This window comes from Argiope bruennichi, chromosome X2, assembly GCF_947563725.1.
Source record: "Argiope bruennichi chromosome X2, qqArgBrue1.1, whole genome shotgun sequence".
Lineage (NCBI taxonomy): Eukaryota > Metazoa > Arthropoda > Arachnida > Araneae > Araneidae > Argiope > Argiope bruennichi.
In genome coordinates, this window is record NC_079163.1 from 14,114,833 (window position 1) to 14,136,350 (window position 21,518).

Sequence of the window (21,518 nt, forward strand, 5' to 3'; positions counted from 1 at the left end):
CTTAAAATAAGCAATATATTTACGCATTGAACAATAGATTAATACTGAAATTCAGAATGGGAAGAATTAAATTTTAGTGATGTTTTCAAATTTTATGTATTTTATTCACATTTATGATAAAATACATATATTACATATGAATTAGTAAATACCAATTAAAATTGAGGCTATCAACTGTCAGAAAGCTTTTGAAATTAATTTCCAGAATTCGCATACAGAAGAAATTAGAAAAATATGACTAATTGTACAAAATATTGCATCGACAGTGTTTTACATAATATGTAGAAATGCGAGTTTCTCCGAAATCTACATTTTCAGTTGTAAATATAAAATAGCCAGAAATCATTAAATCATATGAATGGGAGAAATTCACTCGTCAAATTATACGTGAAATATATCATACTGCTTCAAATTCGGAATTAATACCATATATTATATTTGTTTCTGACAGTATTAAATGCGATTATTTTACTATTATAAATACTTATTTTTCTGCATATTTTTGAAATATTATTTTAGTTCTTATATTAGAATTTTAATCAAGTTTTTAAAGAATTTTATTAGTTCTTTTGATTGTGTTATTTAAGTTCTCTGTTTAAGTCTGAGTAATTCATATTCAAAAATATTTTATGATAAATATAAAATGTATGTAACGTCTTAATGTGAATTGTCTTTGAGTTTAAAACTAATTTCATTTGGTTTATATAAATTATTCATTAAATTAATTTTAATTTTTATAACAGTCACAAGATACGTGTTTCAATTTATGTCCTTATTATTTATTTTTATAGTACAAATTTTCTTATTATTTATTTTTATAGTACAATATTTCGAATATATAAAAATATTGTTCGTCATGTTTATGTAACTAGAGTTAATATTTCAACTCCAATATTGAAATATTATTAGAAAGCCTTACTATATAAAAGAAAAAAGAAATATGAATGTAAACTTAACCTTTTAGAATTGTACGCCATTCTTTTGATCATTTGGGATTTTTGAGGGCAAAGTTGGTTGACCCTTTCTAATGGTAATCATTTTTCTCTTTTTGTAATATCAACTATAAACAACTCATTTCTCTGCTCTTCTATTAAAATTGTAGATACAGCGTTATGCAGCAATATAAGATATTCGACGATAGTTGCAAACACATTTTTCATACAGTGTGTTTAAATGCATAACTAGATGTTTGCGTAAATATGTGTATTTAGAGGTGTCATATGAATTGATTTGTACAACTTGGAGTAATTTTACGAATAACTGAAAAATAGTTGAGCAATTCTTACAAGGAAATAGAAAAATGATCTTTTATCCTAAATGAACAAATGTCAATTGTATACGCTTCACAATAGTTAATTTATTTAAAGCATATATTTTGGCAAAAATAAAGTACTCGAATGCTTTAGCTATTTTTAATTTTGTCTCGATTTAACGCTTTTGCAGCTTTATTAAATTATCTTGATAATCGGAAAACAAATATACCATAAAAAATATCCTATAGTAGATTCTAGATTTGGAGAGTTAGCATACAATACCATCTTATATATAGTAATGTTAATTAGTGAATCCTAAAACAACACTTTATGCGAGTTAACATTAATGTGTAAGTTATCAATGCCGCCAGTAATTTGTGAGTAAATATCTTCAGACATTTTGCCTTTATCAGAATTTTCTTTTCTGTGTGAATTACGCATTATAAGTGAATTTTGTATTATTTATGTATTATATGTAGTAACATAATAGATCTGTATGTATTAATATTTAAACAAAAATGTAATCAAGATATGTTCTATTTATATAGTTAAAGCATACTTACAACTTTCGATTTCAACTGTACAATTCTGTGTGTCCAAGGGATAGTAATGAAGATCCATCATGCATGCCAGTGTAGTCGTAAATCTAAAATTCGAAAGAAAATTATTAGCTCAATATATGCATATATATTCAAATCCTCTGTTATATGTAATAATTGCAATGTATAGAACAAAGTGCAATCAATTCATGATCAGTAGCTTAGATAGTTGGGCAACTAATATTTACTTTCAACAAATGTAATGTAACCAATAAACATCAAATTATTTCAATATTATTTTTCTGCTGTTGTACTATGTTTTGTGATAATCTGTTTCTTAAAGATAAAACTGTTTCTTAATTAATTTTCAAATATCTAAAGTCAAGTGAATTTCGAAACTAAGATAAACATTTTTATTCAGAACTTAATATCCATAGTATTATGGGAAGTATTTGTCTCTTGAAAGTAATATTATATATCATGTTACATTATTGGCAAGATATTAGCAAGTCGTAATATTCACAATATAGCAGAATATGATTAAAATATTGTGAAATATTTCGGCTTTACTGAGATATTTCTGATTGCTTTGAATTTTTTTCTTTCTACATTTTTAATTTTTTAATAAGAAATGTATTACAAAAATGTTTTTGTTTTCTACCCCAATTACTTTTGTCTTTAAAGCAAATTATCATTGCAATAATAATAGCAATTAGCCTAGCAAATTCATTTTTGTGGGTAGAATTGTATCGGCTAGCATCTATCTTGCCTTATCTAAATAGAAATATTTTGAAATAGGTGGCTGATGCAGATATTTAGAGAAGATTTCCAATAACGGAAATCTGAATCGTAACTGCATTAAAAATTGACTATCCATTTGGTAAGTAACAGTTTTTACATTATTTTACTATGTATATTGAAAATTTTTCGAATGGATTGAAGTTTAAGACTTTTCACTGATATCATTTGACATGTAAATTACCAAGTAAGAATCACAGTGAAAGTAGGTTAACTGCAATGTTTCAAACCGAGAAATTTAAATTATATAATCGACATTAGAAGGCATTATTAAGAATTGATAGAGAGGTTCTAGACAATTATTATCAGTCTGCAATGCAAACGTCCTGAACTCACATCAGTTGAAAAAGCTACAAAGCAATGGTTTAAAAATCATGAGCAACTCATTTTTTAATATTTTCTTCCTGCTATTCTGCCAGTTTAAAACACTAAAACAAGCTGTATCGAATTAATTATTAGACTTTATTCTTTTTCTTAAAAAATATGTTCGCTTACCCTTATTAATCCTTTCAGCGGTGGTGGTCGCAAAGGAGTACACCAGTTTTAAAATGTTCTGTTAAAAAAAAAACCTATTTGCTCTAAAATCCCAAATATTGCTGAAAAAATAGCATTTAAAAAATAGATGACAGCATGAGCAATTTCCGTTTCTTTTATGGCATTAATTTTATGTTAAAATTAAATTGATTTTTGCCTCAAATTTGAGATTTTTTGACCTCTTAAGAAATGAAATTTTATCAAAATCAATCACTCATATTTCAGCATGATGTTTTCAATCATAATTTTTTAACGACTTAAATTAATTTAAGAACGAAATAAAGGGGCTGATTCACAGGTGTCCTCATTTGAAGACACCCCCCATCTAGGATCACTTCGTATGAAAGGTGTAGTTTGATATTTTGCATAGAGGGATGAGATGCCGATTCTGTGTTCAGGGGGAATTTTATTTATTTATCTTCGGATTCGGGTAAAAGAAAACCCATGTTTGAAGCCAGAAAACATTTCACATTTAATATTTGCCTTTTTTTCTAAATTGTTACTTATATTTCACCATCATGTTCTGCTTTTTTTTATATCACTTTCTGTAAATATTCTGATATATATAACCATAATTTTTTATTTAAGTTTTTTCATAATTATTATTATTGCATTCAGTATGTAAATATTGTGCAGGGAAAGATAAAATGGAAAAAGCTCAACATATGTCCATCAAGTGTCCTCTGTGAAGATATTCGCTGTGTAGAATAAAAGAAAAAAGGTTCACAAAAGACGAACAATGTACAAAAAAGATTTCCTGTTATGTGTTAGACGAAAAGACACTTCCACATGCTCTCATACTGTAAAATAAGTAATTTTTAATTTAATTTTAATTTGATATTTTCACTTCATTAATTAATAAAATTAACACTTAATTAATAAAATTTAATTGTAAATGTTTACTTTTAGCAGTTATACTGAATATTTTTTATTCTTAGTTAAATTAAATTATAATTTGAGTTAAATTGCAATAATTCTTGCTTTTTAATTATTTATATTTAGCAGATTTAATTTAGGAATTTGTAGTAAATATATTATATTTTGCATATTTAATAATTTAGATATTTCAAATTACTTATAACAGGAATAAAAGTGTCTATAAACTTAAATATTTATAATTACTGCTGTTATCGTAAGGAATTTAAGCGATTATTTGAAAGATTTTCTTACAGAGAGATTTCTCTAGATGGGAGGTGTGTTCGTTTGAGGACACAAGCCCCTGCGAAAGGAGGCAGGTTAAAGGAAATTTCGACTGAAAAAATCCATGTGTATAGAACCTATTAATCACAATGATTATGTTTTTTCATTATATTAAAAAAATTCTAATGACCCGCGCCGCAAAGGTATAAGGGATAGTAACAGTTCAGAAAAAAAATCGATATGCATTCTTAAAAATACGAAATGAATATGCTAAAAATGCATTTAAGTTAAAAGTAATAAAGGATCAAAGTGGCAAATCTTTGAAGGGCGGTGGTCGCAAAAGAGGACCCCAATTTTAAAATTTTCTATAAAAAAATCCCATTGGCTTAAAATCAGAAAAACTGCAGGAAAAATAGCCGTTAGTCACCATTTAGAAAAACAGATGGCAGCAAGAACAATTTTCTTTTCTTTTATGGCATTAAATTTATGTTAAATATAACCCAATTTTATCCTCATATTTAGAATTTTTTTTTTTGGCCTCTTAAGAAATGAAATTTTACCAAAATAAATCGCCCATTTTCTTTACAATATCTATGAAGTTTTAAATATAATTTTGTTTAATCTTCAAATTAATTTAAGAACAAACCAAATTGGCTGATTTACAGGTGTCCTCATTTGATGACACCGCTCGTCTACGACGTCCGTTTCTTCATTTGTCTCTTTTCGTGTGAAAGATGATATTTGATATTTTTCAGATAATTATGTGATGCTGATTCTATGTCCACGGGAGAGGTTTATTTATTTATCTTCGGATTCGGGAAAAAGAAACCCAAGTTTGAAGCCAGAAAACATTTCACGTTTAAAATTAACCTTTTTTTTCTGGACTGTTACTTATATTTCCCCATCATGTTCTGCTTTATTTTTTGCTCTCTTTTTCTGTAAATATTTAGATATATATATAACTATAATTTTTTTATTTAAGTTTTTTTTCATAATTATCATTATTTCCTTCAGCATGTAAAGATTGCACAGCGAAAGATAAAAAGAAAAAAGCTCAACATATGCCCATCAAGTGTCCGCCACGAATATATTCGCTGTGCAGCATCAAAAAAAAAAAAGGTTCATAAAAGACGAACAATGTGCAAAAAAATAATTTCATGTTATGTGTTAGATAAAAATACACTTAACATGCTTTCATACCAAATAATAAGTTATTTTTAATTTTGTTTTTTATTTGATATTTTTTGCTTTATTAATTAATAAGATTAAAAATTAATAAAATTTAATTGTAAATATTTATTTTTGGCATTTCAATTGGATAATTTTTATTCTTATTTGAATTAACTTATTATTTGTTACTGTAATTTATATTAAATCGTAATAGTTCTTATTTTTTATTTATTTATATTAATAAGATTTAATTTAGAAGTTTTGTTGTAAATATATTATATTTTGTATATCTAATACTTTAAATGTTTCAAATTGCCTAGAATATGAATAAAAGTGTCTATAAACCGAAAATATTCACTATTACTGCTGTTGTCATAAGGAATTTATGCAATTATTTCGAAAATTTTCTTACACAGAGATTGCTCTAGACGGACGGTGTCACCTTTTGAAGGCACCACCTCCTTTGAAAGGAGGCAAGTTTTAAAAAAAAATTGACTGAAAATTATATGTGTATATAACTTATTAATCACATTGATTGTGTTTTTTCAATATATTTCAAAAAATTTAATGAGCCAAGCTGGAAAGGGTTAAATACCTATAATGAAAATGTTAGGAAATTGCAAAATAACTGCTCATACAAAACATATGATAGCTCATAATAATGACCAATTCACCGGCTCTTTATAACTACTTAGCTGGTACCAGCTTAAAAGCACATTTTAACGTTTACAACTTTTTAATACATGACTTATTTCATTTTTAACGGTAAAAAGAGTTTGGATTCTTTTCGGCATTTACATTGTTTATTCCTTTTATTCTTCCATTTATCCCTGTAATTGAAGAATCTCATTTATAAGAATAGAGTATAACTTTTCATAATCGCAATGATTTTATATGGCTATAGAAGTGATCCTACAGTCACAAACATAAATTTCAGCTGTATCACTTACAGAACGTTTACTATTTTGATAGTAACTTTTGTGTTATGAAAATAATTTCCAATATCTTTATAATTTATTCCATTTGCCATCTTTGTTTCTGGAAGAAATCGAATTTTTTTACCGAAATATTTTTAATTTTTGTCTTTTGGCAAATCACTGTACGATTTACACTAATAATATGAAGATGCTTGAAATATTTTTATGAAAAATTAATTACAATAATTCACCAGAAATTATCAGTGGAAAACTTTCAAAACCATGTAACTGTTGTCAAATTTTTAGGCTTTGTAATTTACCAGAATTCAAGAAGATTAACTCCTAACCATTAAGCTAATTTATTTCGGTGCGTTATTTTTACCATTTTTATGTGGAATCTCATTTTAGTTGCTTCTATGTAGAGCACTGATTTGATTGAAATCGCTCATGGCTGCAAAATGAGCGTCCCCAAAGCACTGATAATAATAGGAAATACAGAGGTGCTTTCCTTTCTTTTACCTGCGTTGCTTTGAAAAATGGATGATGATTATCTTCTGAAAATTTATCAAAAATTAATGTTTTCCGTGATAGATTTTCATCATCAACATTACTTCAATTTAAAAAGGTTTAATTTGATCAAGTAAATTTGCAAAAATTTTATATTCTTCTTAAATATTAAGTACTGTAAGTAGTGTATTTTTTACATATTTACATATTAGTATGCTTTATGCCAAAATTTTATATTAACACTTGAATTTAATTAGTGTGTTTCTAAGTGTTGAAGTGAGAAAACTTTTATAAATAAGTTTGCTCAGAATTTATAGTGCACAAAATTTAAGATGTCAAGCATAAATAAATTACAATTTAATCATTGGCTAGAAAAAATATTTTTAAATAATTGGTATTCTTTAGGTGATCTGATCATAATAACCAACTTGCATTTCATAATAACTAAATCCTACTATTTCTTACCTCATTCCATATGCAATATCTCCACTTGACTTCAGTCGGACCATTTTATTCTTTTCTGTAACTTCATGCAAAAATGAGTTCTTGTCATTTGCAAAAAATGTGTCTGGGACCCATATTTTCTCTGCAAAATCACCAGACAGGGTTAACTCATAGTTTTCCTTGCTGAAGATGAGACGTTCATCAGTCCAGAATTGGTTCAGATAAAGCGTCAACGTATAATCCTGAGTATACATAAAATCATTAGAAAATATAAAAAAATTACCAAATTTTTTGATGAATACTTAAATAAGATTTCACAATTAAACGTAACTAAGTTCAGTTTCCTAAAAGTAGATCCCTGCTGAATCATGAATATTTATTTATTCTTTACTTTCTTAATTGTTACATGACATCGATGATCAAAAATAAAAACCAGGTTATTTAGAACGAACATTTCAATTTAAAATTTATACGACGTTTTCAAATTGCTAAGATTGCGAATACTTCTGATTATGATTAAGAAGAATAAACGAAGACTAGAATGTTTCAATAACTTAGCGCAATTTTGCAATTTAAATTTTTTTAAATGTTTTAAAAATATTAAAACCAATTAATAGATATTGTCAGTTTTGTCATAGTTTAATGTTTATGAAGTAATATTTTGCATTTTCTGAAGACTGCAATTTACAATATTGTTGATAAGAGGGTGAAGCAAATTGGGAGCTGCATTATTTAAGTTGCTTTCATGCAACATAAATAATGCAGCTTAAATAAATTCATTATGAGACAATTACTGGCCACAATAGAAAATCTTGGGAGGATCGCATGATCTCTATATTTCCACTAATGAGGAAGTCGAAATATGAAGAAGACAAAACTCTCTATGTTTCTATTTTCCCCTTTTTTGCGCTTGTATTTACGCATATTCAGATTAGGAGGTGGTTACAAGATTTTGAATCAAATAATTTTAATTAGTTTATAAAATTATATTTTAGGAATAAAAATTTTTTTAATATGACATTGCAGTTCCTTTTTACTTATATGCGTTAAATAAATTTCATAAATGAATCTAATGGGATTTTTAAGCAAATTACAATTAAAAATTATTGAAATAATAGATTGATATAGATAATCTAATTCTTTTATGTTGCTTTCTTTCTTATTGCATTATTTATTTCTTACTTTACTAATTTATTAGCTATTACTTTATTTATGTCATTTCTCTATTTTTCTAAGAGTTTTGTGAGAAATCAAGAAAATATTACCTTTACTTTTTTACATGTGCTCTTTGAATGAAAGTTAATTTAAAGAAAAAAATAAATCTAAAAATAATAATAAGCTTGCTTTAAAAATTGAATTACAATCTTCGAATGAAAACATTTCTCTGGTTTCTTCCATAAATCAGAACACGTGAAGCAGAATGTTCTGATTTATGAAAGCGGAGGAACGTTTTGATTTATGAAAGAGCAGATCTGATAAATGCTTCTCTCCAAATTCCGAGTATTTTGAAAGGAAAAGAATCGATTCATCCTAAATTTTGTAAAATAAATTATTTATGATTCATTGGTTATTTAGTGGTAAAACTACTTATTTACAGTGAAGCAAGGGAAATTTCACTGCTTTAGAATTTAAAAAGTATTAGCCTTAAAAATAATTTATAATTAGTCATAATAATAAATTAGTCATAAAAATAATTTTTTTTTCTTTCATTTTTTCTGAAATAGCTTTCTTTCGCCTTTTTGAAATCTAAAGTACTTACTGTCTGCTCTGTTCCTCACCTCAGGCGTGAGATGCAACAATTTATAATATTTTGCAAATAATGCTAGACCTTAAGTTTATAACACTCTAGTTATGCATTTTTAAATATTTATTGAAAGATAAAATTTTCAGATCTATTACTATTACTAGTATTTGGCTATCTGTACAGTTAAAACATTGTGAACATTTCTAAATAATTAACCAGTGTTATTTCGCTTTATATTTCCTTAATTATGATTGAGAATAAAAACTTAATTATTTTTTGATTTTTAAAATTGGCAAACAAAATTGACAAACACGAGATTGAAAATAGATGCTTTTTTGTCTAATATGTATTACTCTTATACGGGAGCAGGTTGATTTACATTTCTATGGGTGCCTTTTGCATTAGATAATATATAATTATCTATTATTCGTTAATTGTTAATTCAATTTAGAAAAGAATAACATGTTTCTTATATAAATATATATTTCTTTTTCTTTCTTTCATATCTTATTTAATGTTTCCACTTTAATAATCCATTTAGCAATTTCATTAAACCGAGGTGACACCAGAACTGATGGATTTACAACAATACAATATCGCTTTTCAAATTAAAGAGTTTTTGGCATTTTTTTCTCTTTGATAGTGTTTCAAAGACTCATAATGTTGGTAGACAGGTATGCCGGAATCATTTTATGTATATATTTTCTTTTTGCCTGCTTAAGTTACACGTGATTCAAAGAGTTGTTTATTTATTTAATTTATGGCAAGCATTTCTGTTGGAATGGTTTATATATCTTGTGCCAGTTACATTTCAGCACGAGCATATTAGAGCAAAAAACTTTTTACATATAGTTCTATATGTAGAGATATTTTTTAAAATATTGACTTCCTTAATGGAAAAGAGTGATTTTTACTTCTGAATGAAACAATGTCTAGACAAAATTGTTAGTTTGGATATTCGTGACCAAGAATACGAATTGTGCTTCACGAAATAAAAGAATAAATTTCGGATGCGACAAGGCATGAAAGAGAGAACTCGTGACTCATTTTACTAAATAACTGTTACTGGTATATAGTTACCAATAATTGTAGATGGACTTCGTTTACTAAAGTAACAGAAGCCAGAATATATGTCATCTTCGAGATAAATAAACATGATTGATGTAAAATATTGTTTTATTTGAAAATATTCATTTTTTGACTTGATAATATTTATATTTTGATTTTAAATGTTCAATTGATTTTAAAAGTTCACTTTTGTAATTCTCAAATATTAGAAACAATTTTGTATAATAAATATTACAAGCAATTAATTTAGAAACAATTTTATATAATAAATATTAAAAACAATTTTGAAACTTGGGTATTTCCTACTTTATTTTTCTATTTTTCATTCTTCTATATTTTACTAATGGAGAATATAATTAAAGATTAAATATTATATTTTAGATTCATTGTGTTAATTAATAAATAAATCGATGGGCGGAAAAGGAAACAGGGAGGTTTTAGCATATAAAAAAATCTTGAAAATATCACGGTATTATAATTACTACAATTGGCGGAATAGCTTTAATGTAATTGAAATTATTTTCATTTCATCTTCCTTTGTATAACTGCAAAACTCATTTATAGAAATAAAAATATAATACGATAAATAAACATTTTTAATGAAATTTGAAAAAACTTATTGAAGAAAAAACCTTAGAACCGGTACTACAACTAATCGGTTCAATGAATTTAATTTTTTATTATTTGAATTTGACTACATCATTGCATTTGAAATTCACAAAAATAATTGAGCAAAGAAAGAAGAATTCATAGCTGAAGCATAATAATAGCATTTGTATTTTAAGAGTTAAACAATTTAACTTTCTAAATTGCAGCGTTTAATTAATTTGTATAAATGCTACGTTATATTACATTATCTTCGGTTCAAGAGCATTATCACTATAATCTGAATTTCTTTATCATAAACTTACCTAAATACTTTTTACTAAGAAATACTCCTATTGCTTTATTCAAGAATCATAGTGTGTGCTTTGATATTGTTATTATCTCAACAATTTTAAGAAGACTTAAATTATTTCGCTCACAAATGATAAATGAATTAACAAATATGAACAATGGACTAGGATAAGAATTATTTCATGTCGAAATTCTAAAAAAATATTAAGTGATAAAGATGATCAATGTTTACGTTTATTGAATAAAAAATGCATTCATTCTGTTTCAATTAAACATGAAGTTTTTCTTTTCTACTTAGTGAACTTCTTATTTTTAAAATGTTTTTAAAATTGCTAATTTACTTACAACCTTATAATTATCATGTAATTTTCTGATAATTGATATTTCTGTAATTATCCTCAAATCCTTTTTTGAAAATTTTTATGATTTAAAACTCTTTCCTTGAAAAATTTCCTTTTTTTAATGGAAATAAAAATGAACATGATAAGCTTGAATTAATATTGACACATAGATGAATAACTATTACTTTACATGTTAATCACTATTTATTTCAATTTTTAACTAATAAAAATCCTTGATTTTCTTCTTTTAAATATATATACATTGAGATTCATTCACCCATTGTAGGCAACTAAGCATATCTTCAAAATGAGGACTTTTGGGAAGCATTTCTTAATCTAAACTCAAGACTGAAACTATGAATAAATTCTAGAATGACTTCTAATTTGATATTCAACTCAATCCGTTTCCATAATAATTAAAGGGTTTTTGACCAATAATAATTCTTAACAAACGAAACTGATTGAATCTCTTTGAATGAAAAAAATTGTGAAATGTAACTATATTTTTTTCTAAAATAGACTATCTAAAGAACACAGTCAAATGAAAATTGATGTCTTGCCTTTGGCGAGCACTGTTAGAGCTAAATATTAAAAAATGTCACTGCCTCTTTAAAGAAACATGCTCTTCATCTGTTTGACAGTCTTTTTTAGTAGTAAATCTTTTTCCTATTCACACGATTGAGAATAGTTAATACTACATTTACAAAGTCATTGATAACGAGTTATTTATCAATCTATTAATTCTTGTTTCAAAATGATGTACATGCCAAAATGTTGAATATTAAAAAAAAGATTTAGTAAATTTCAAAAGCATTATTATTCTCCATGAGAAAAACTTTTATCCGATAAAAGTATACTATTGTTAGTATCTTAATTATCGTATTATTTCAAATATATTCATTGAAAATTTTCATGAAACAATTTCATGAGCGAGCATTTTACTAGAGTTTCTGTTAGAAACACTGCATAAGTTTATTAAAATATTTAACACTGCATTTAAATTCCCATTATTCCATTTAATATTTCACTTTATTAATTTCACTAGCATTACTAAATAAAAACAATGGACTCATCAGAAATGGATTTTTTTTTTTTTTTTTTTTTTTTGTAAATTGCATTTAAAAAATATAACCGTATTGTCAGAAATTCCTGAATTGCTTGAAATTTTCAGCTCTTTGAATCAAATTAAAAGGAAAATTAAAACTTTTCTAATGCAGCATATATTTACATCTTTACTCATAAAAAAAGTTTAACTAATAAAAATGCTTTGCAGTATTAAATAAAATTTTGGAAAATGCATCATTCCACATCTTACAAATCCTCCCTACGAATGTACTTCCGCATTAAAAATAGTTCAACATTCCAATTCTATTCAGGTAATTAAAAAATACTATTACTATTAAATCTGTAAAGTAATAAAGATAACTTACCATATTAACTTCCGATATACTATCGAAGCTGGCGATGACCATATCCATCCCAATGTAGAGGGGATCGCCTGTAAATACATGCACATGAAAACAATATTAATAAAATAGTTATAAAAATAAAATTATGAATAAAAATATGAGTAAAATTATCCCAGATTAGGTGGGATTCACATTGAGGAAATTTTTATAATCATATCTGTGCAGCTCAGACTAAGAGATAATTATTTAGATCTCTACGAAAAAATGAAAACAACCAAGCCTCGATTTATAAATATAGTTGTGTTCTAAAGATTCAATTCTGAAAATTATTCACACCATAAGAATTTATATTAGATGAACTAATCCATTTCTGAATCTCAAAAGATTGCTTATTTCAGCTTTTTCAACAATAATTTGCAGATTAATCTATTAAAACCATTGAAACTACTAAAAAAGATGGTAAAATTAATTTTTTGAAAAAATCCTTTTTATTTATACTTTCAGATGTATAAATTATTTATTGAAAAATGGAGCTTAGAATAAAATCGCAAAGTATGAGGCGGTGATACAAGTGAATTGGAATTTTAATTATACTTGCTATATGTTTAATTATACTTGTTATATGTTTAATTATACTTGTTATATACAAAAACATGAGAATTTCTTTTCTTATGCTATTAAATATGGATTAATTTCCATATTGCTGCCAGTGCCTCATGGTTTTGACTTTTATATTTTTGACAGCAAAAATAAATTTTAATTTTGTATAGCAGAGCTCTTTTCTAATACTCAGAGCTCTTCTTTACAGCTTTTTAGACTTATTTATGATTTATTGCTTTTTAGTCATTAACATAAATCTTCATTACAAAAATCATGAAATTTTAAACTCACTTTTTTACACTTTTACTGACAGAGAATGAAATCAGAATCAAATTAAGATTAATAGATCATATGATAACCATACTAAAAATTCTTGATATAATATATTTTCACCTTTAAAATCGGAAACTGTTCAAAATATCAGAATTCTAATACAACCTGAAGTTAATGGAAAATCAATTATAAAATTCTTGATGAAAGTAAAATTGAATCTTTACAAATATGAAACAAGGTTACATGAATAAAAGCGTGTAATAAATTTTTAAAAAGCTTTTTTAAAACAATTTTTAGTTTGTTAAAAAAAAGATTTATTTGAATTATTTTTTATCTTTTAGTTTTAAGTTTGTAATTCATGCCTGTAAAATTATGATATTTTAAAATTATTTTTTCCTTAAATTAACTAATAACTAGAGCTGGTAGTATGAAATTAAATTAATCGATTAACTCATATAAATTAACATCCAACCAATGCCAGAAGAAACATGCAAAACTTCAAAGCTCTAGCATATCAAGAAACGAATTTAAAATCTATTACAAAATTCTATATTAAGAAACATAAAACACAAGAAGTAAAATGAAAGGAAACAAAAATTGTATTAAACAAATCGAATATAGATGATGTTGCTATATAATTTTACAGTATCGATATGGAGAAGAATTAAGGAATGTGAAGGGTTTAAAAAATTAATTCATCATAATTTGAAATGTTATACATATAATAGAAAATTCTTAAAACTCAGTTTTGATCATACATAAAAATTATCTTTCATTATCTCTTTTCATTATCACAGCAATCATTTTCTTAGTGACAAGTTAATGAAAATGACTGTCAGCCGCTTGCGTGCTCACAATTTGAAACGCAGTGAATCAATCGAAACGCTTTGTTTGAAAAATCCTTTCGTGACTCGAAGGTGTTTGTAAACCGTGATTTGATAGTACTTTAAGACCGTAAAAGTCAATCTTTAGGATCAAGAACGTAACAAAATGTTTGCAGTTGACTCAATTCAAAAATTCAAAACGTACTTTCAATTACATAAAAATAACGTTTATAAAGTTTTTTTGTGACCAAAATAAATCATAAAAAAGTTTGGTTCTAATAATGAATTCGATAATTTTAAATACAAATGTAGATATTTTTTCACAAAAAATAGGTACTCATAAATTTTAAAATGGAAAATTAATTAATTTATTATAACGGATAATTAATTTGTTATAACGAATAAATATTAACTCGTTGATATTTGTTATAATTAACGAGATTTTAGAAAACGAGGATGGAAACTAGATAAAATGTCGTGCAGATATGCTTTTACGCCCTACTTTATTTACTATAAAAATAATATATTTTTTTCTCGAATATAAAGTATTTAATCTATTGCTTAGAAAATGAAACAACACATTACAAAGCCATAACAATTTCAAATTATGAAATCAAAATAATTTTCAATGAATATTTAATCATATAAACAATATAATCAATGCATATGCTGCATATTAGTAGTTTCTGGAACTGGATTTATTTATTAGGTTTTGTTTTTTGTTTTTTTGTAAACTCAATTTTTTTTATATTTTTATAACAAAAATTATATAACAGTAATTAAAATGATTTTGAATAATAAATGTTTCAAAATTTTTAGAGAATATTAACCCATTTATTGCGTTATGTTATTGGAGAACTGTTCGAACATAATTAGAATATTTCGGAATATCTCAGCAAAAATTATCATAACACAAATTTTCATATATTTAAAATTGCCGGGCAACAGAAACTTGTATATCTCTATGTTCTAATATTGCACATAAAGAGCACATGCATGTAACATAAATTAGACATCACAAACTTATATAGTTTTAAGCATATACGATAGTAAAGAGGATGAAATGCACATCTGTGTTTTTTTCAAATTAATCTCTTAACGAATAACTATGCTTACTGCAATGTAGAATACTGCAAATATCTGACTAAATAAAAACTTAACATTTTATAGGCATGCTTAACACTTATAAGATCATGATTAATAATCGTCTTCAATATTTAAAAAAAGATAAATATCAATAGACTTTCATTAATAGACTCCACATCAGCTTAATATAATCTATTTTTTTACAATGGACAACAAATAGAATCTAAAAATACTCGGGCACAGTCAGTTTTGGAGAATAGAAAATACAATAGCCCCGAGACTTACTGATGAATTTTTTATAGAAACTCGTCTAGGGAGAGAAAAATGTCAATTAAAATATCTCAGGCGTGTAACTAATCAACAAATTGATAAAAGACAAAATCGTTGGCAGAACGAAAGTACTTTATTTCGTCGGTTCATTTTCTAAGTGCAATGCAATATTTTGTTAATCGTGAATTAATGACTTACTGCCAGGAATGAATGCGATACATCAATCTTGCCAAAGCGAATCAACTCATAGTTTTTTTCCTTAATTTCCTAATAGTAGTTATTATCCGATATCATGAAGCTCTGCTAACAGTTACATAGGCTGCTTATGTAGGCTAACTCATGTGTAACGTATGCAAAAGATGATTTTGTTCGTTCAAACTGGGTTGAAGCTCAAAAACATTTAGAAGCTTTAAAATATTTTTTTAAAAAAATTGTATTATTAATGTATATTATGCATTATGTAAATCATAAGCGTAACGTACTAATAGAGTTACAAATTTTGTGGAATTTCTGCGTAAAAGCTACAATAATCCAATTTTTTTCAGACTCTAGGCGAAAATGGCTCGATATTTTTTTTTAAATACCTGCTATAAGATTCGTTGAAAAAAATTAAGAATAGGTACATTTTTTACATCTTCCTCCCATGAACTAATAAGCTATGAAATCGGGGATTTCAAAGACTAATATCATTGGAATGTAATTTCGTAGCTACAGTTTTCTTAAGTTATATGTTAACAAAAATGTCGTATATTCGTCCAATACGAATCACTATACATTAAACCAATTTTAAAAGTAAAAGTATTTGCAATAAAGTATTTGAATAAACTATTTTTAACAGCATATTTTATTAGTGTGTTCTTTACCCATCGATATTTATCCTCAACAAAGTTTATTTTAAAACATCTAGAATATGTCATAAATTTTAAAATCAGATTATAAAACACTTGGTTAAAATGTTTTTAAGTGAATCGTAAAAATGCTGACACTTTTATTAATATAAACACTGTACACCTTCTTTCATGTCGAATCTATGAGTCTATAAAGTAGCAAAAAATTTTAAAAATTAAAAAGAAATTATTAGTTGAAGTAAATTATTATTGATTTGAAAGAAAGTCGAATGCATTTCCAGTCCTTTCATATCTTAACGTCCAGAAAAAATAATCTGTTCTTGACACTTGCATAAGGAACATTATTTTATACTCATTATTGGATTATTTATAAATCAGATTCATATATTATTTTATTGTAAATGTTTACAGCCTTCGTTTGAAACATAGAGATAACTTTAATTTCTCAGCTGAAATTCAGTTCTTTTTACTATTCTTCGCTTTATTCAAAGCAAAATGTAAACATTTTCAGATTTAAAAAAATAAATAAATTATTGAATATTTTTCTCGTATTTCCTAATTTTTTTATATTTTTTCGCATTTTTTATATTCCTCGTTCTGCAGCAAAAGAAATTTAGTATCCGATATAAAAATTTATGAAAGAAATTCCGATCTGACTCACCCAACCCAAGTTCTTTAATATGAAAAAAACTTTGACAAATTTCAATGAAATTTTATGAAATATAACAGGCAACAGTGAAATAAGTAATATTCCTTTTTAATTCAACATTTTTTTCTATCTGGCTTGAACATGTTTTTTATGAAAACATTGTTTTAAAATTAATTAAAGAACAATTCATGTGAATTTCCTTTCGAACTGCGAAGCATTATAACAAATAATTTTGCATAACTCTAGTATTGAGATAGTTCAAATCTACAAATTTAAGTAAAATAGCATTGTTTGCACATAAAAATACATTTTTATGTCAGGAAGCAGAAGCAGCTTTTTTTAAGGAATTCCAAAATTTGTTCCAAAAATATTTTTTTTTCTTTTTTATATAAATTCCCAGGGTCAAAAATCAGTCTTGATTCTAAAGAAAATGACATTTCATTATTTGAATTAAGCTGTATATATTTTATTCATATATTATAAATTATACAAAATATTGATTTTTTATATGAATAATAATTGTAGGTGAACAAGGCACAAAAATATTGATTGAGAGATACGAAACACCCTATTAAGTGAATAGATATAATGTTCTATGAAATTACGAAATCAAATACACATTTTGCTTTTTACATTGTTCCTAGTATATTATATGTATTTATGGAATTCAATTTTTAATTCATAAACTCCATCTTATTTAAAAGGATTTAATGATAACTATATTTAAATCATTGCTTTATATTTCAGAATGTATATAAAATTGCATATTTTGGAATTGTGCTTATGTCTACCGAATCTTTGTACCGAAGGAATTTTATCTAGTTTCATTCTTTATGATTATATTTATTCTAATATGTCATAAATAACAGTTTTTTAATCAATTGATTAATTTTTGCATATTTATGAAAACCATCTCGAATTAGGTTCTTTATGAAAAATCATTCACTGAAATAGAGAATAACTTTATAGATTAATGTCTTTTTACAAAAACCTGTCATAGCAGATACAGTCATTCAGCAGCAACTTACAAATGAGTAAGATATGAACTGATTTTAAAAAAATGCTACGTAAGTTGCGGAATTTTTATCTATCTATCGTTTATTTTCATTTCTTGTTCAAATTTTTCTGTTCATTTATTTAAGCTGAGTTGACAAATCCTTTTGAATTGACAGAGTTAAAATTAATTGGTAGGAAATAAGAGTAAGCATTAATTTCTCTTTTAATTTAACACCTTCCGGCACACAGCTGAGACCAGAATTTCTTATGACAGTGCTTGAATATAAAAAAAGAGTACATCCATTATGTGTGGTTGTATTGATTGCGGCTCTTCCGTTTTTCATCTCTCTTCCCCTTCATGTTTAGCTCCATGGAGACTCAATTTGGGTCTTTGGAGAGGGCGTAATAAAGGAGACTCAGGTTCGACGAGGAGATTTGTTTTGCAATTTTACAAGCAAGTTTGCTGTACTTTTTTGGCAACTTGCTTTGTCTCGCGAATTAATAATGAAAGCGTTGGAGTAAGAATTCCTTTAGTTTTTTTTTTTTTTTAAGGTTCTGTATTTGTTCTTCAGAAGTATTCCAATAAATAATAGAATTTGGATAAATAAATAATATTCTTTTGTTGGGCAGTATTTATTTTAAATTTAAAATTAAACATCAATAATGCAATATAATTTTGAAATGAAAATATTTATATCCACTAATTTTTTATTAGAAGAATAATTTAATAACGTGATAATTTTAGAAGAATTCTCTTTTTTCTTTCACTGAAGATCATACTCATCAGTATTAATAATAACTTTCATCTCTGAAGTAGGAAAAAAAATCAAAATATTTCGAAAGCAAATATGAGATTTAATATTACCTTTTTCACAGAGCAAAGGTTAGAGAAAAGAAGAGTTCTTAAAAAGATATTTTTTTAAACAAAATTGTACTTTTTCTTCTGAGATAATAATAGTTTTTTTTTCAGTTGCAATTTCGAACCAGTCAAGGTGTATTTCAATAAAGTATTTTCGACATTGCTATTACTTCAGAACAAAGCGTTTAAAGAAGTGAAATCACAGAAATTCTAATGCAGTATCGTTTGTTTTCAAAAACGATACATGATAAAATTAAGTATGGAAGCATATCAAATTCTATTTTCATGATAATGCTTTGAATTCACAGCCACGCTCATTTAAAGAATTTAATATCTAGCAACTGAACTTCACTTAAAAATTTTAATTACGTAATTATGAAAAGAGATCTAGTAATTCTTTAGGAATTTTAATTAAACAACATGTAATTAATTTAAAACATAAACAATTGCAGTAAATAGTTAACCATTAGTTAAATATTACATACACATTTATCAAAGTAAATTTTTAATCAACAAAAATATAAAAATTAAAATGAATTTACTTTTAGCATTTATATACGATGTAAGGAATATATTATTAGTGCTCAGAATCTTTTTCTGTATATTTCATTAACAATGAATTCTTTTATTGATTTAGATAGTTTATAATAGATTATTATTACCCAGAAATTAAAACTTCAATAGTAAAATTGGAATATTCTATCTCCTAATATACATACATTGCAAAATAAGGGCATGGATTCACATTATTAATATTTCGAATTAAAAATGTATAATCAGAAATGTGTGTTATAAAATAATTAAATTGGATTTAAAAAATGGTTAATTTAGTTTTCACTTAGCATTTTATTTCAGTTTTAAAAAGTGTTTGTATTGAGTTTGGAAAAAGAGGCAAAATTTTCTCACAGAATTATTTTCCTTGAAGAATGTGATAGTCCTTTAAGAATTTAATTTCTGATTTACATTTTGCAAAATATTTTATTGATTTTCACAACAATCATGGCTTTATATGCATTTAAAATATAGACAAAAGTGTACTTATTTCTCTAAATTAACTAAAAACATTTCAACTAAATTTTTTTATGATGCTTTAAATACGAATAAATCAAATTAAAAAAATGAAATGAATTTTTAAATATATTTAACTTGCATATTTGAATAAATTGCATATTTTCTCTATTTAATGCTGCATAGTAATTTTTTAATGCTTAATTACAAAACTCAACTTGGATGCCGAAAGGCAGTTAAATTTTTTTGTTATAGTTCGTTAAAGAACCAAAACAGAAATGCTTATTTGCTAAAAGATGATTTCAAAAAAATATTGTTAAGAACCGACTAGAACCGTTAAAGAACCAAAACAGAAATGCTTATTTGCTAAAAGATGATTTCAAAAAAATATATAAAAGATATCAATAATATATAAAAGATCTTCTTTTTTGACACTTCTTTATTCAAAATAAAGAAAAAGATTTCTTTCAATTTAGACATTTTTCAAATGGATTACTTACGGTCAGGCAATAACATACATAAATCAATGGGGGTACATCAATTTAAATACTTCTCAAAATTAAATAAGTAGATTTAAGATCTTATAATATTTTGATGGAAAAAAACAGAATACCGAAAATCTGTGTCTGCTCTGCATTTATCTACAAAATTCCTTTAGACATATACATTTTCATATTTAATCATCACTTCATTTTCATAATAATTATTATAGAGAATATAAAAGACATGTCACGCACATATCAGGAAGTGAACACGTCATGAAATTTCGAACTTTTTTATTGGTTTATTTCATATTCCAAGCTGAAATGTACTAAATTTTCAAAATAATGATTGTTGAATCAAACTGAAATTGCAAAATAATAAAACGTTTAGAAGCATTTCGTTGTTGGAAAATCCAAAAGGTGTGTTTGTTAATACATTGCTATTGATGATGAAAATTTTAAAAAGTAAATTAAATTTTTAATGACACTTAAAATTTTTCAAATATTTAAGAGACAATTTAATCAGAGGTTGAAATTTGTTCTCTATTTAAATAGTAAAATTGATTATCGGCATTTAAATTTAGATAATGCAAGAAAATTTTAAGTTTCCAGTTAAAAAATAACTACTTTAGATAACATAAAAGATAACCTCTGTTGTTAGTGAGCACTTAAAAGATAAAGATGTTTTAATAAATGTGTCACAAAAAAGTAAGAGGTTACGAATCAAATCTTTTTGTAAAGTAACACCAGTAATACTGAATTTTATTTTTCCGAATTATTTTTGCTTTAAATCATAATAACGACAATGGCAAAAAACAAAAATATAACGATCCATTTTATTTTAAAAAGTAACATTATTATA

The 21,518-nt window shown here is 25.5% G+C and overlaps 1 protein-coding gene across 1 annotated transcript in view; it reads right to left on the bottom strand.

The window, feature by feature from the left end:
* The window catches only part of LOC129960455 (gamma-aminobutyric acid receptor subunit beta-like), an 89,661-nt gene that overhangs the window by 61,308 nt on the left and 6,835 nt on the right, over positions 1-21,518 (bottom strand). Inside the window, exons 3-5 of the mRNA XM_056073902.1 lie at positions 12,783-12,850; positions 7,324-7,544; positions 1,817-1,899 (exon numbers count right to left, since the gene is read on the bottom strand). Coding sequence (XP_055929877.1) covers positions 1,817-1,899; positions 7,324-7,544; positions 12,783-12,850 — 372 coding nt within the window. The remainder of the gene's footprint in view (positions 1-1,816; positions 1,900-7,323; positions 7,545-12,782; positions 12,851-21,518) is intronic.